We start from the raw sequence: 14979 nt of genomic DNA on the forward strand, positions 1-14979 counted from the left end.
AGCCAAGTATCAGGAGAGTTTGCTTGTGAAGACCAGTGCCCGTGGAACGTTCTGAAGACCACGTGGTGCTCCCAACCCCTTGGGTACCTAGAAGTTTATCCTGGGGTTAAATCAGAGCCTTTGGACAGACACACCTGGACCACACTGTTCTGCCTCTTAGAATTGTTTTTACTGAATGGTATTTTTGCCATTGAGACTTGGCCAGCATTGAAAAACGATGCACAAGGCCATCCCATGAAGTCATTATGACCCGGATGATAATGATGCAGTTGAGAGATGTCTACAAGAACCTCCTTTCAGATTTCAGTTCTGGGAAGAGCCATCCTTCCTCCAAGTAGCTGGTTTATTTTTAGCTTCCGGCTCATGTGCACCATTAACTGGTTATTCCTTCCTTTCACCAGCTGCCTGGAAGCTTAGAGCACTGCCTCTGTCAAACTACTCAAAATCATGATATAAATTGTGCATCTTAACTCTGCCTGTAGTTTCAACCTTTTCTCACTGTTATTTTTATATCCCTCCTCATACTCTGCTTTTTTTTTTTTTTTTAACCTTCCTATATTCTCCCTGTCAGCCACCTCATAGACTTTGACACAAAATAGGGATAGCCTTAAGAGACACTTGGAGCTGTGGGTGCCGCCTGCAGGCTTACACCTGAGAGGTGGCAGCAGGGATGCGTCACCTCAGGCGCATCCCGGCAGCGCCCAGGTCCCAGCCGTGTCTGCGGTCTGCCTTGGGAATTAGGGATTCGTGGAAGGAGCAGCGCGTTCTCTTCTAGGAGATCAGTCTGACTTCCTTCAGCAGACATCTGTTGAGTGCGCACAGGCAGGCCCTGGGTTAGGTGAGGGGTCTGGAGAGGAGGTCCCTGCCTGAGCAGGGCTCCCAGCCGGGTTCTGACCCAGATCCAGAGTCCAGGCCCATTCAGATTTTGATCCGACCTGGTCAGAGTCCTCTCTAGGGGATCTCCCGAGAGAAGAGATGACTTACAATCAACATCCCGAGAACAAAGAGAATAGATCCTTAAGCCAGTGTGTGTACAGATGCTTGGCAGGTGGTTTGCCCAGAAGGGGCAGGCAGAGACCTCTACTCCCTGCAGACGTGACTGAGAGGAGCCCGATACCCTTCGGCCTAAAGTGTCAGGAGCATCACAGAGGAACCCTGTTGACGTTTAAATCCCGGGACAAGAGTCGGCTTCTGGGACACTAAGACAAATGGTTTCATATCCAGAAGCCAGCCTGTACTTTTGCCTTGTGCGGGGAGAGGCCAGTTTGAGATGCTGGGGGTGGGGCAGTCAGCCACATGGAAGGAACTAGCATACGGCCCGAGGAGCTACCCACACTCTGTGTGGACGTCCACCTTTTGGAAGCGATGTCGGTCGTGTACACAGTGCCTCCCCCTGCCCACCTCCACTGCTGAGCTCGGCAAGGCAACTGTGAGGGGTAAGACATCCCATGTGCTCATGCAGGAGCCCAGGGCAGCCGTCATTCCAGCCTGAGAAGGTCCTAAGACTGCAGACTATTCACCCGTGGATATCTGTGTCTATATCCACTTTCCACCTTTAAGGACACTGTCCTGCTTTGCACAGGGAGGGGAGGACGTGATACTTCATGGCCGAGTGACCACTGGCGTTTCCCCCCAGACAGCTCGGCTTCACTCAGAGCTCAGCCCCCGCTCCCGCCAACAGCCTGGGTCGTCATGGGCTCCGGGGGGGTTGGTTTGAGAGTCTACCTGTGTAGACGTGTTTTCCACTACCAGCAGGACCTGGCGCGAGCAGCCTTTTTGTGTCGTGGCTGCGTACCCACATCTAAAAGTGGAGCAAACACTACATAACTACGAGAAGCGTCATCTTTATACCCATGACAACACCCATCCCTTGGCCAGTGTGTAGGGCAGTCTATGTACTCCCCACTGCTCTCCAGCAATCTCTGCTGTGCTCTCACCCAACAGCTACCAGATCATGTTGGACTGCTGGCACAAAGACCCAAAAGAAAGGCCAAGATTCGCAGAACTTGTGGAAAAACTAGGCGACTTGCTTCAAGCCAATGTACAACAGGTAAATTTATCTAGAATATCAGAAGGCCAGATGCCTTCAATATAAGTCAAGGGAGTGTCTTCTTTGTCTATTATTTTAATGGCTATTAATAGCTGAGCTCAGGAGTAAAAGAAAACACGTGTGGGGGGGGTGTGGGCGTGTGTGGGTGTGTGCAGACTTATCTTCCCCAGACACAAGCAAGATTGTGGAAATGACATAGTTGAACTGAAACAGTGTCCCACAGAAACAGGCTGAAGTAGACATGCATGTGACTACACCTGTCTTTGGTGTTTTAGGATGGCAAGGACTATATCCCACTCAATGCCATACTGACAGGAAATAGTGGGTTTACGTACTCAACTCCTGCCTTCTCAGAGGACTTCTTCAAGGAAGATATTTCTGCTCCAAAGTTTAATTCAGGAAGTTCTGATAATGTCAGGTAAGATCTCTCTTTCCCCAACTTCATTTTATAAAATTTTCAAACATAGAAAAAAGCCCACCTCCTAAACCCAAACATACATTTTCCCTCATTTCGTGTACGTACTCGATACGTGTGTGTGTGTGTATTTTTCCTTTTGCCGAACCTTTTGGAAAAGGGCATAAGGCACTGTAACACCTGCCCTTTAAATACTTTGGTGTACATCTCGTAAGGGACAGTCTTCTGTGCCACCACACCAAAGAAAATTGATAATCCCTTCATGCTATGAAATTTTCAAATCTCCATTATTTTCCCCAAATGTCTTATGTACCTTTTTTCAAAGCATCATCCAATCAAGAACACTTTGCATTTTCTTTCATTTCTTTAGTCTGTCTTATTCTAGAAGAACTCCTCTTTTGTTCCCCCCAATGACCTTGACTTTTTTCATGATACCTTCGATAAAATGCAACAAAGTGGATTTGTTTTCTTACCTGACAAACTAAGTACCTCTCGTTAGCCTAGAGGAAATTGGAGAAGGTGTAAGGGAAGAAAGATGTACTGAGTAGCCGTGCTGGGCGGGGTCAGCACCTCAGTCCTAGCGGTGACACGTGTGTCACACGCATTCAGTGCTCATGGTTAGACACGTGCTGTGTGGTCTGGTACCATGCTGGGCTCTTTGCATACATCACCTCCTTTAATGCTCAAACCAATCCTATGAAGAGTTCCTGGTATACAAGTGGGGACATTAAAGCTCCACAGAGGACAGCTCGCCAAAACTGTGCGGCTCGAAAGCGGCAGAACAGAACTTCTAACCCAGGTGTTCTGACGCTCCCTCCCTGTCCCCGTGTAGTCAGGACTCGTTTCAGGACTTTGACTATCCTGTGGGCCTTCTAGCATTTTTGCCTGCAGTCGGTACACTCCTAGGGCTCCAACCTCAGTTCAGTCAAGCTTGACAGGCGACTAGGGAAGAGCTGGAAAGACCGATGGTCTGGGACGGGCCTGGAAGAAGTCCAGTGGCCGGCCCAGATCTGCGGTGCTGGGGTCACAGGTCAGCGGCACAATTCATACTTCACAACCGGCCCAGATGAGTCATCCATTGTTTTTTTTGGCCTGATACGCGGGCCTCTCACCACTGTGGCCTCTCCCATCGCGGAGCACAGGCTCCAGACGCGCAGGCTCAGCGGCCATGGCTCACAGGCCCAGCCACTCCGCGGCATGTGGGATCTTCCCGGACCGGGGCACGAACCCGCGTCCCCTGCACCGGCAGGCAGACTCTCAACCACTGCGCCACCAGGGAAGCCCCATCCATTGTTTTAAAGATGAGAAAAGTAAGCGTGGATTAAATAAATTAGCAGGGGCGGATTGGGTCAGACCTGGGGAGGAAGGTGTCAAAGTTACACGGGCCTCTCCGGTCTGTTGCTTAGCCTTGGGCCCAATAGGGAGCTCGCCTAAGAGACGGGGCCTTGTCGGTGGTGACAGGGCCGCAGGTGAGGGGGCGTACAGTGGGGCCCTCTGCCGGCCCCTCCTAACAGATCAACCAAAGCTCAGCAGGCAGCCACAGGGAGCTCATCCAAATACTACCCCTTTCTCCCGATCTGTGATCGCAAACCTGGATACACAAGACTAGCCCTGGTGCTCGATTATGCCATTGAATCAGCTGTGGGACCCTGACGGGTCATGTCCTTGCAGAAGTAGCAGCTGTACATGGTGAAGCCACATCACCTCTCTGGGCATCACTTCCCATTTCTTTGTAACATGGGTGTTTAGACCAGATGACGACCCAGGTCTCTTCTTGGCCCGACACCATCTGGTTCCACGGGGGACCAGAGGCCTGACCACTGCCTCGTCTCTCAAGGGTCCCTCTGGGGTCTTGCTCAAAACTACGCAACGTGGATTAGCAACCACAGGAGGAAGTAGCACCACTGTCTGGATTCCCAGGGAAACACAGCCAGAGAACTGCAGCCTCAAGAGGGATGAGGTGACTCCCAGTGTTTGGGTTCACCTTAGCTGGGACGTGGTGCCCATGTCTCCTGACTAATCAAAACTGGATGCATTTTCCTGTCTTGATTATTCTTTCTGCTTCTTCTTTAGATATGTAAATGCTTTCAATTTCATCAGCCTGGAAAAAATCAAAACCTTTGAAGAACTTTCACCAAATGCCACGTCCATGCTTGATGTAAGTAATGGAAGTGGAAGGAACCTACTCAGTGCACCCAGACTCCAGTCGTCCGGTGGCTCTAGGTCAACGGGGGCCAGTAATCAGTGGTGGCTGAAATGACCATTTCAGGGGGGCTGACAAGACATAGAATACACAGAGCTAATTTGAAAGTAATTCTGTAGTTTGAAGATAACCCAGGATTCACTCCAGGGCCCATGTCCTTGCCTGGGCGTAACTCAGTCCCCTACGAAACCTCACTGTGTGTTTCTAAGCTTCTTGGCCATCAGTGATGGAACCTTGCTTTCAGAGCATTAGAGGAACTCAAAGCTGTGCGAGTGGTTGCACCTTCGTGGTGCGACAGAGAGCCCTCTCCCACGAGCAGCTCTGAGATCCTGGAAGAATCTCCTAGGCCTCTGTTCCCACCCAACCACACAGGGCAAAGTGATCCATACAGCCCAGCAAACAAGAGGCCTCAACCAGCTCGTCCCTTTAAAAGATCTGGGATGTCGGGTTGAGAGAATAAGGGGAGGAGAGGAAGGGCTGGACAAGAGACACGGCCGCTGCATCTCAGGGCCGCTCATGGAGTCGTGACCCAAAAAAAGGCCTGTAAAACCTACGGTGGGGGCTTCCCTGGTGGCGCAGTGGTTGAGAGTCCGCCTGCCGATGCAGGGGACACGGGTTCGTGCCCCGGTCCGGGAAGATCCCACATGCCGCGGAGCCATGGCCGCTGAGCCTGCGCGTCTGGAGCCTGTGCTCGGCAACGGGAGAGGCCGCAGCAGTGAGAGGCCCGCGTACCGCAAAAAAAAAAACCCTACTGTGGTGTGAAGGTGATGACCACAAAGCGTGGCCTTGAGACACAGCACAGTCACCACTGAAAAACACCAAAACCTTCCAAACACACCAGAAAAAGAGGAAAGATTATTTAAACACTAAAAAAAAAAAAAAAAAATTACAAATAAGCTGGTGAATACAAAGGCAAAGTGGCTGGAAATTTTGGTTTGCTGCTTAGAAACACTGGTTTTAAGACCAAGGAGACGATACGAAACAAAACATGGAAGGCTTCTTTGACCCTCAGCCCTGCCCGCCTGAGTAGCTCGGGAACTGGGGCAGGCCCCTTCCTGAGGCTCCTTTACTAACGGATAGTTAAGGACACAGACAGAGCCACGGGGGGACTGAAGGTGGCAGGAACCACGTGTGGGGTCCACTCACTGGAAACGCCGTGTTAACAGAGTCAGGACCCTGCATAAAACTCAGTGCTAAATACGCACCAACAAGGAAACAGAATGGCTGGAAACCATCACACAGGAGGGCCTAAAAATTCTGTAGAATCTTCAAGAAAAATTAAACCATGTCTTTATCATTTCTCAGAGTCTTTACATATCATTGCCAAGTCATCCGCCCAACTATCTTTAATATATTTAAGCAATAATTTGCATAAAAGTTGACTAGGAAAAACGCTCACCTGGTACCCGCAGTTTTCCCTTTTGTTTACATTTGCTTTCTTCACCGTCAGGAGGAAGGGCCTCAGTCACTGGGCACAGGGATTTCTTGTGACTGACAAAGTTTAGACTTGCCGATATGGAGACAATGCTGTGTCTTCACAGGCAGGGAGTGTGGAAGATGAGGCCAGAGCCTGGAGTGACCTTAGATGCGCATCCCAACATCACACCCCAATTGGCATGGGCCCCTCCAGGTCAAGCAAGAGGTGTAACCTTTTCCTTCTTCCCTTCAGGACTACCAGCTGGACAGTGGCACCCTGCTGGCCTCTCCCTTGCTAAAGCGCTTCACCTGGGCCGAGAGTAAACCCAAAGCCTCGCTGAAGATTGAGTAAGGACGCTGGGGGGCTCTGACCAGTTCCCGGAGGGGCGAGAAGGAAGGTGCCGGGGGAGAGGGTTTCATGGCGATACTTGAGGGCTACCTGCCCTCCTAGACCATAGTGTCCAGGACGTGCAGAAAGCACTTTTTTCTCCCCAGAAGGACAGGAAAGAGGGCATAAAATCAGACATCTGAATGCCATGTTCTGGGAAGGAAGACTGGGATTTAAGGGAAAACAGAACTTGCTTTACGGGCAAGGACAGGCAGTCCGAGCCCATGCAGCACAGCCGCTCGGTAGAAAGGAGCCCCATGTCTCCAACTGTCAACAGTGCACAGTCAGATGGAGACCTGCTCACAGGGGCGGGGAGGGGACGCGCACCCCTCACCATCCCGGGCCGGCAGCAGCGGCACAGGAGGGGCCCGACTACTGCCGTCCAGTCATGAGACTTGCCCTCCTGACACCCCAACCCTTCCAAGTGAGTGCTCATGTCCTGTGGACCGTGGCTTTCCTTCCTCCACACAGCGGCCGGTGGCAATGCCGTCAGAAAACGTGGGCTCTCGCTGGACCCTCCAGGGTGCTGGACCCTCTCGGTGCTCGTCCCTTCCCGGTTCCAATGCCTGCCCCCGACTCACCCACAGGCAGAACCATCCTGCTCCTCTTGTACCCAAATCAGGGCTCTGCTGACTCACAGAGCCAGAGGGTAAACCAAGGCTCGCCTCTGCCGCTTACAGCAGCAGCCGTCCCCAGTACACGAGCAAGGAGCTGCAGCTGTGTGCGGTCACCTCTCCCTACAGAAGCAGGCAGCCGCGGCCAGGGAGCACAGGAAAATATGCTTAACCTCATTAGTCATCAGGGAGATGCAAGGCACATGAGACACCCCTTCTTCACACCTGCCCGCATGGCTGGAATCAGAGTCAGTGCTGGCGAGGAGATGAAGAAATTAGAACCCTGTATGCTCGCTGGTAGGAACATAAAACAGTGCAGCCACTTCGGAAAACAGTCTAGCAGTTCCTCAGAGGCTAAACAGAGTTAGTCTAGGAACCGGCAGTTCAGCTCCGTAGGCATATACCCCGCGGAAATGAAAACTTACGTCCGCACAGAAACTTGCACACAAATGTTCACAGCAGCGTTATTCATAATGACCAAAGGAAGAAACAACTCGAATGTCTATCAATTGGCGAATGGATAACTAAAATGCATATATCCGTACAACAGAAGGAGATTTGTCAATAAAAAGTATGAGGTACCGATGCACGCTGCAACATGGATGAACCTTGAATTAAGTGAAAAGAGCCGCTCATGAAACACTACGCATCGTGATTCCATGTATATAAAATGCCCTGAAGAGCCCTCTGTAAATATACTAACAACCACTGGCCTGTACGCTTTAAATAGGTGAATCGCACAGTATGTAAGTTATACGTCAACACATCTGTTGCTTAAAACAAAACAAAAAAACACAAACAGGTGGCCAGCGCACGGCTAGTTTGCTGGCCCTGATCCAAGTCAAAGGGTGGCCACAGACGCCTCTGAGCGATGGGGCCCACAGCGCATCAACCCCAGGGAGCTGGAGGGCCGGGAACGTTCGGGCCCGAACACCTGCGCACGCGTGTCCTCTGCGGCGCCCCCCCGGGGGCCCGGAGCCGCGCGCCGGGCAGGTCAGGGGACACCGCGAGGAGTGACGGGAGAAGCGGGACCCACGCGCTTTTGTCTCCTACTTTAAAACACTTCCAGAAACACTTTCCCGTGTGGAAAAAAGGAAAACCACCCATTGCATCCTCTACTCGGAGACTAAAACATAGAACATGGATCAAAGGCTGGGCGCGCTAATGCAGAGCCAATTCAACAACGTCGTGGCGCCCGGGGTTCTCATTCTCATCCCAGCTGTTAAGCCCACCAAACACGGGAGGACAAGAGAAGCTCCTCTGCCCGGCGCGGCGTCCTGGGCTGCATGCGACGCACGGAAGCCAGCAGCCAGTCCCCTGCCCCTTCACCCTTGCCGCGATACACCGCCTTAACTGGACATGCCTCTCCTCTGGAGCACAAACAGGAGAGGGAGACGGACGGCTGGGCTCACCTTTCCGTAGGACGTTCTAGGAGTTTCTCCAGGCGGCTGTAACAAACTTCCACAAACTCGGTGTCTCGACACAGGAGTTCCGGAGGCCGGACGTCCAAGGTGAAGGTGTCACAGGGCTGCGCTCCCTCGGGAGGCCCCAGGGAAGACCGTGCCTCTCCTCCTCCAGCGGCGCCGCCCCCGGCGTCTCCTCGGCCCCACCTTCCCGCTCCTCCTGCGTGCGCCGTGACGCCCGCTCCGCCTGTCTTATAAGGACGCGTGTGATTGTGCTTGAGTCCCACCTGGGGGACGCAGGCCAGGCGCCGCCTGCGGAGATCCTTTAGCTGAGTCGCAGCTCTTGCCTTATAAAGTGCTCTTCACAGGTTCCAGGGATTCGACTTGAATATTTGCGGGGCTGGGGAGCATCTCTGAGCCAATCACAGGCGTAGGGGAGGGCTGGACCCAAGCTTGGGGGCTATTTTCCACCAGCAGTTCTGGGTTTGCCTTAACTAATTCCACCCTGGGCCCTGGCCGGCCGGCGGAATGCCGCCCAGCTGGTGGCAGAGAGGCCGTGCACAGCTCCAGAGACCCTGGCAGAGGGCGAGGTGGGACTCCACAGCCATGAACCCCAGGACGCCTATGAGCAAACGACCCACTAAGGGGTGGACTTGAGTGTGTCCAAGAAATCAACTTTGATTCTTTTCTTTTCTTTCTTTAGCTTGAGAGTAACAAGTACAAGTAAGGAGTCGGGCCTTTCTGACCTCAGCAGACCCGCGTTCTGCCATGCCAGCTGTGGGCACCTCAGCAGAGGCCGGCGCAGATTCACCTATGACCCCTCGGAGCTGGAGAGGAAGATTTCGTGCTGCTCTCCCCCACCCGACTACAACTCCGTGGTCCCGTACTCCACCGCACCCGTCTAGAGCCCGACTCAGCACAGCCTTCTTTCTAGAACCACGTGTGTATTTATACCCCCAGAAAAGTAGCTTTTGCCAGTATTATGCATATATAAATCGACACCTTTTCCTTTCCACAGAAGCCAGCTGCTTTTGTGTGACTGTTAATAGTGCTTTTTGTCTCTTTTGACTAACAAGAATGTAACCCCAGATAGATAAAGCCAAGAGCACCACTGCCAACCCTCGCGGGACTCAGAGGGTAGGAGAAATCCTTCCTCAGCCCCAGGACTTGCTTCTCCTCCCCGGGGCCCCAGGGCCGCCGGGCTCCGGCTGGTTGATGACACACACTGTCACCTGTCACCGGCCTGTGCTGCAAAGGCGTGGCTCTGGGGCCCTGCAGCATCTGACACGGCCTGGGAGGAGGAGGGGAGAGAGGAAGAGAACAGGACAGGGCACGGGGACGGAGTGGGATGGGGACAGTGCCACTGGGTCCACGTTCGAGAACCAGCCAGGGAGCAGACAGGACAGGGGGTGGGCGGTGAGCGGAGGCCAAAAAAGGCCAAACGTAATTTTTGGAACGACCAAGCACATTGCACCACCTCAGCTATGGGATGGGTTCTGTGCCTCTTCCCAGACGGGGCACGGCTTTCGTCTCCAGCGCTGGGTGGAGCTCGAAGCCAAGCCCGTCCCCCCGCCGGCCCCCCAGCAGGACACGCTGACCCCGCACCCTGAGCTGGGCGGGGCTGGGGGTGCCGGGGGCGGAGGCCGCCTCTCCCCACGCGCCGCTCCCAGGAAGCTCAGCCCAGTGAGTCTGGTCTCCTAGGTCACCGGTTCGGCTGAAAGCCACGTTTTCAAAGATACTGTCAGATTCCATCTGGAGTATTAATATCTAGTCAAGACACTTAACTCAGTTTTTGGTATTAACCTGTTTCGTACAGTTAGTTATAAAAGGAAGCTGAGGAGAAGGAAAACAGTCTTGTGTAGGTTTACTCTAGACCCAAACTAGGATAGATGGAGGAAAAAAGAGAAGGCGGAGTGAAAACCCCATCTCCACGCCAACCAGACCAACTCCCGAAAACCGTGGCGACCCGAGGACAGAAGTCAACCAGGTGTCCTTCTTATTCGGTGGAGACCCTACCCACGCTCGCCTCTTAGACAGAAGAGCATTGACCAATGTCTACTAAGCACTTTATGCTCCTTGAGGAAAAAGGTGGTATGTAATTTATGCAAGATACTTCTAGAATGGGGACTCAGGATATTAGTTAATGAGCCGACAATAGGAGAAAAGCCTCTTTTCATCTACTTTGGGCCTTGCCTTGGGTCTGAGGATGATGGAAATAGGGAGACAGGGTACCAAAGGGTGCCTACTTCTCAGGGTCCAGAGGCCCTGGACCCCTCACTGGCTCTGCGTGATGCTGCGTGTTTAGGATGTGCACACCTTCTGGGGCCAGCTGGAGCCAGACAGGCCACAAGGAATCACTGCTCCTGGTAGAGAAGAGGACGCTTCCCTTCTTAACTCTAGAACCTGAGACGGAAGTGATAGATGGGCCTGTGCTTCCTGCCCCGTGTGCCACAGTCTCGCTTCAAGGCTCTTCGTATGAAGAGATGGGAGAGCTGGAACGTCCCCAGCAAGACATCGGCTGCTTCCGGGGGCGGGGACTCTGCTGGAGGAGCCTCTGGCCAGTCTCCAGCAAGAGTCAAGTGCAGACAGTATCGGGCCAGGGCCCTGGAGAGGGGGGCCTTCTTCCTGTTCTTCACAAGCCCGAGAGCACCTGTGACCCCTGGCAACAGTACAAATCAGGTAACCGGGAGGAGGTCAAACAGGGCAATTACAAGAAGACCACAATCGATTCTCCTGTCTTCTCAAATCAGTTAAGGATCCAGCAGTTAGTGAAAACAAAGCAAAACCTTAGCTATGCATATAATGTCTTGATTTCAATAATCTAACTCTTAATCATTAAGAGGCCTTAGTAATACCATCTTTCCAAAAGAACACGTTAGACTGTGTTAATCCGGCTTCCTCAGAGACTCGGGTCTGTCCCATCAGTCCGGTTTTATCTGGAGTCTTAACATAGAATGAAAACTGGAAGCTGGGAGGAATGAGTGTATCCAGTGGCGAAGGGCTTGTCCCAGACGGGTTCATTGAAACAGCACTGAAAATGCAATCACTAGTGGACTGATGGTATTATTAGACCCATTTGTCATCTCCGACAGAAATGGTTGGCCTGAACAACGAGGGGACAAGTACTCCCTTTCAGGACTTGTGAGATCAAGGACATGGAGCAGCGTGGGTAGGAGGGGACGGGAACCACGCGCGAGCCTGTATCTAGCTGGTCTAAGAATGACGCTCAGGCCCGTGGAGCATGTGGGTCCAAACCCTGAGAAGGTGACCTCAGCCTTCTGGCTGCGCCTCGCTTCCCAGCCCCTAAGAATGCCACACAGGAAACAACCACGTGTCGGCCCCTTTTAACTGATCAAAGAAGGAGCGCGTCTTTGACCGACAGTGGTAGTAACTATATGTATATTTGTGTGTGTGTGTGTGTGTTTTGTGCAGAACTATTTAAGGAAACTGGAATTTTAAAGTTACTTTTATACAAACCAAGAATATATGCTGCAGATATAAGTAAGAGAGAATCTCGTCCTACATCTCTAGTCACTATGAATGTACTTTGTATGCTATCTTCATATAATAAAATTAACTTACAGAAACATCCATATATTTTCCATTTTGCGTATAAATGAAAAAAGGGGTCTTGGTTTCCCTGGGCGGGGGAGTGGACAGGTGTTCTGTGTGAGCTCACGAAATACCAATTACTAATCCGGCACAAGAAACAGAAACCAAGCGCCACTAAAGACGGGGCACAGAGCTTCTACCAGTCCACAGAGTGGCTGCTCTCAACGATTGAGACACTGCGAACAGTAAATCAGCATCAAAATATAAAATGAATACGATCACAAGTAGAATGTACAGACTGAGTGCGAGTGCTGGCTGCAGACCAAAGTCCCCTCAATTAAAAAAGAGGCAGGCTTTCCCAAACACTAACATTACTATAATCACAGAACGTGTGTGTGTACACATGCGCGTGGGTGTATATTTGTGTATTAGAGGTTGTGTGCTGGGAACCATACGAAATAACTAGGCAGTGACACGAGAGCTTCCCTAAGAAAAGGACACTAGCTACGTATTCTTCAATTTTGTTTTGTGGATCACATCCTAGAAAGAGGAACCATTGAGGTAATCACTAATAGACATAGAATAAGTGACCAACACATTGTCTTAGAAAGCGGTCATACCATCACCTTCCTAATAACATCATAAGCAAACCAGATTGGAGAAACACTTCCAGGGAAAACAGGCCTGCTTTCTTTGGGACAAGGCGAGAACAAGGGATAAATGACTAATCTCAATAAATTTGTGGTTATTAGCTGAAGAGGGCAAAAAGCATTTTATCTTCGAGAATCTGAAATCCTTTAAAAATGTTACTGGTTTTCTTAACACAAAAGTCACTAATTTAGGCAAAGGATTTGAAGAATGTTCAAGGAATTGGGGTCACGTCATCGTTTAGAAGTTTTCTCATGACTCTAGAAACTTATTGTACATTTGGGAACGGAATTTTTTCTTCTGTCCAGCAGCAGGATAGCCCAGTAAGGTTTATTGGACTCCTCAGTGTTAAACGTATTACCAGACTTACGGATTTCACAGGCCAGGAAATATTTCAGAAATATCCTGGATCCCAACACAGGAATGACTAGCCTTCTGTTTTTTGAACTAAAGACATTTAAGAGAAAAAAAACAAAACAAAGTAACCCCCCAAACCCACTAGATGCCACTAATGTTCTATTTCTTGATCTGGGTGTGGGAAATAGGTACGTTCACGTCATGATCATTCACTGAGCTGTACCCTTACATGCAAACGCACGTGTGTATGCTCTTCAATAAAGGATTATTAAAATGAAAAAAACCTGATTGATCACCACAACTCTTCACAGAGGAAAAACCCATTTTAAAAAGAGTAAGGGCTTAGACTCAAACATAGCAACTGAATTTTATGTGCCAGGAACTATTTATTCCAAGTGGTTTAGAGAAATAAACTCATTTAATTTTCAAAGCAACCCAATGTGATAGGCACTATCAGTATACCCTTCACATCGATGGGACGACTGAAGGAGTCAAGAGAACTTCAAAATCCCACCATCACATCTGCCCACCTACCACGGACACTCTGCCCTCCCGACTCAGAACACCCGGGGTACACGCAGCCCCTCCCTCTCCTCGACTCAAGGCCATTGCTCCAGCAACTCACCACCCCTCACCCCTGCCCATCTTCCCTTTTCCACTGGATCATACGAACATGCTATTACCTCTCCCATCTGGCAAAACCCAAAACCCTCCATCCCTGCTTTCCCCTCCAGCTACCACCCCATTTCTCTTTTCCTCTTCACGGCAAAATTCCTTGAAAGAGCTGGTTCTACTACTCTGTGTTTCTGGTTCCTCTCCTCCCACTCAAGCCGAGCTTTCTCTCCCACTCACTGAAAAGGAGCTGCTCCATGGGGAGCTTATCCATGACGCCACGTCGCTAAACTCAGTGGCCATTTTCAGTCTCAGTCTTAACACCTTGACCCTTATTCCTGGAAACACCTTGATTCTAGGACATCACAGATTTTTCTTCCCACCTCACTGGTCATTTCTGCCTCATACTGGTTTTCTTTTCTCTGATCCTTGAACAGTGTTCCAGGAACCCCAGGGCTCTGCCCCTGGACCTTTCCACTTCTCAGTCTATACTAAGTCTCTTCATGCTCTCAATCAACCTCAAAGCTTGAAATGACATCTATATGATAATGACTTGCAAATTGCACGTACAGGCCAGAGCTCTCCCCCTAACCTCCGAACTCCTATGTGAGTGCTAAACCAATATCTCTTGATTGTATTTTCCAAGAACTCGCTGCACCAATACCTCCCATCCCACATGAGCTCTGGCAGTGTCCTTGTCACTTCCCCATCCAATTCCTCTCCCCTGGAATCAGAGCGGGCTTTGTGACTCGTCAGCAACAGAATGTACCAGAAGTGACCGTGCATGAGTCCGAGGCCAGGCCAGAAAAGATCAGCTTCCACCCGAGGCCACTCATTCTCCAACCGGTCCCACCAGAGACGCAGTCGCCAGAGCTGGAGAAGCCCAAGCCTCACGGAGAGGCCACGGGTTGGGACCTCCATTGACCGGCCCCAGCTGAGTCCAGTTCATGACCTTCAGTTCAGGTGCCAGGTCGGATGACTGCAGTCCCCACCCTCCTGGCACTGGAGTTTTCCCTGCTGAAGTCCAACATAATGGGTAGAGCTAAGCCGTCCCTGCTGTGCCCTGTCCTAATTCCTGACCCACAGAACCCATGACAGTAAAATGGGGGTTGTTTTATGCCACTGAAGTTTACGGTCCGTCGTCACTTAACAATAAAAAACCAGCACAAACGTGTACTAAACATCTTAAACTTAACAGGCCCCAAACCAAATTCCCAACTGTCTTTCCTCACTTCCCCGTCTTCCCCGTGCCAACCCCCTCCCTTCCTCCCTCCAAAAACCCCTTTCTTCCTACAACCATCTCTTTCAATTCAGCAGAATC

General features: G+C 51.1%; 1 protein-coding gene across 1 annotated transcript in view; it reads left to right on the top strand.

Annotated features, from left to right (window-relative positions):
- FLT1 (fms related receptor tyrosine kinase 1) overlaps nucleotides 1-10071 on the top strand; it is a 170888-nt gene extending 160817 nt beyond the window's left edge. The window contains exons 26-30 of the mRNA XM_082675546.1: nucleotides 1945-2050; nucleotides 2326-2468; nucleotides 4539-4623; nucleotides 6338-6432; nucleotides 9193-10071. Coding sequence (XP_082531672.1) covers nucleotides 1945-2050; nucleotides 2326-2468; nucleotides 4539-4623; nucleotides 6338-6432; nucleotides 9193-9394 — 631 coding nt within the window. The 3' untranslated portion in view covers nucleotides 9395-10071. The remainder of the gene's footprint in view (nucleotides 1-1944; nucleotides 2051-2325; nucleotides 2469-4538; nucleotides 4624-6337; nucleotides 6433-9192) is intronic.
- Nucleotides 10072-14979: the final 4908 nt, after the last annotated feature.

This window comes from Grampus griseus (assembly GCF_964374135.1).
Source record: "Grampus griseus genome assembly, chromosome: 18".
NCBI classification, from domain to species: Eukaryota; Metazoa; Chordata; class Mammalia; order Artiodactyla; family Delphinidae; genus Grampus; species Grampus griseus.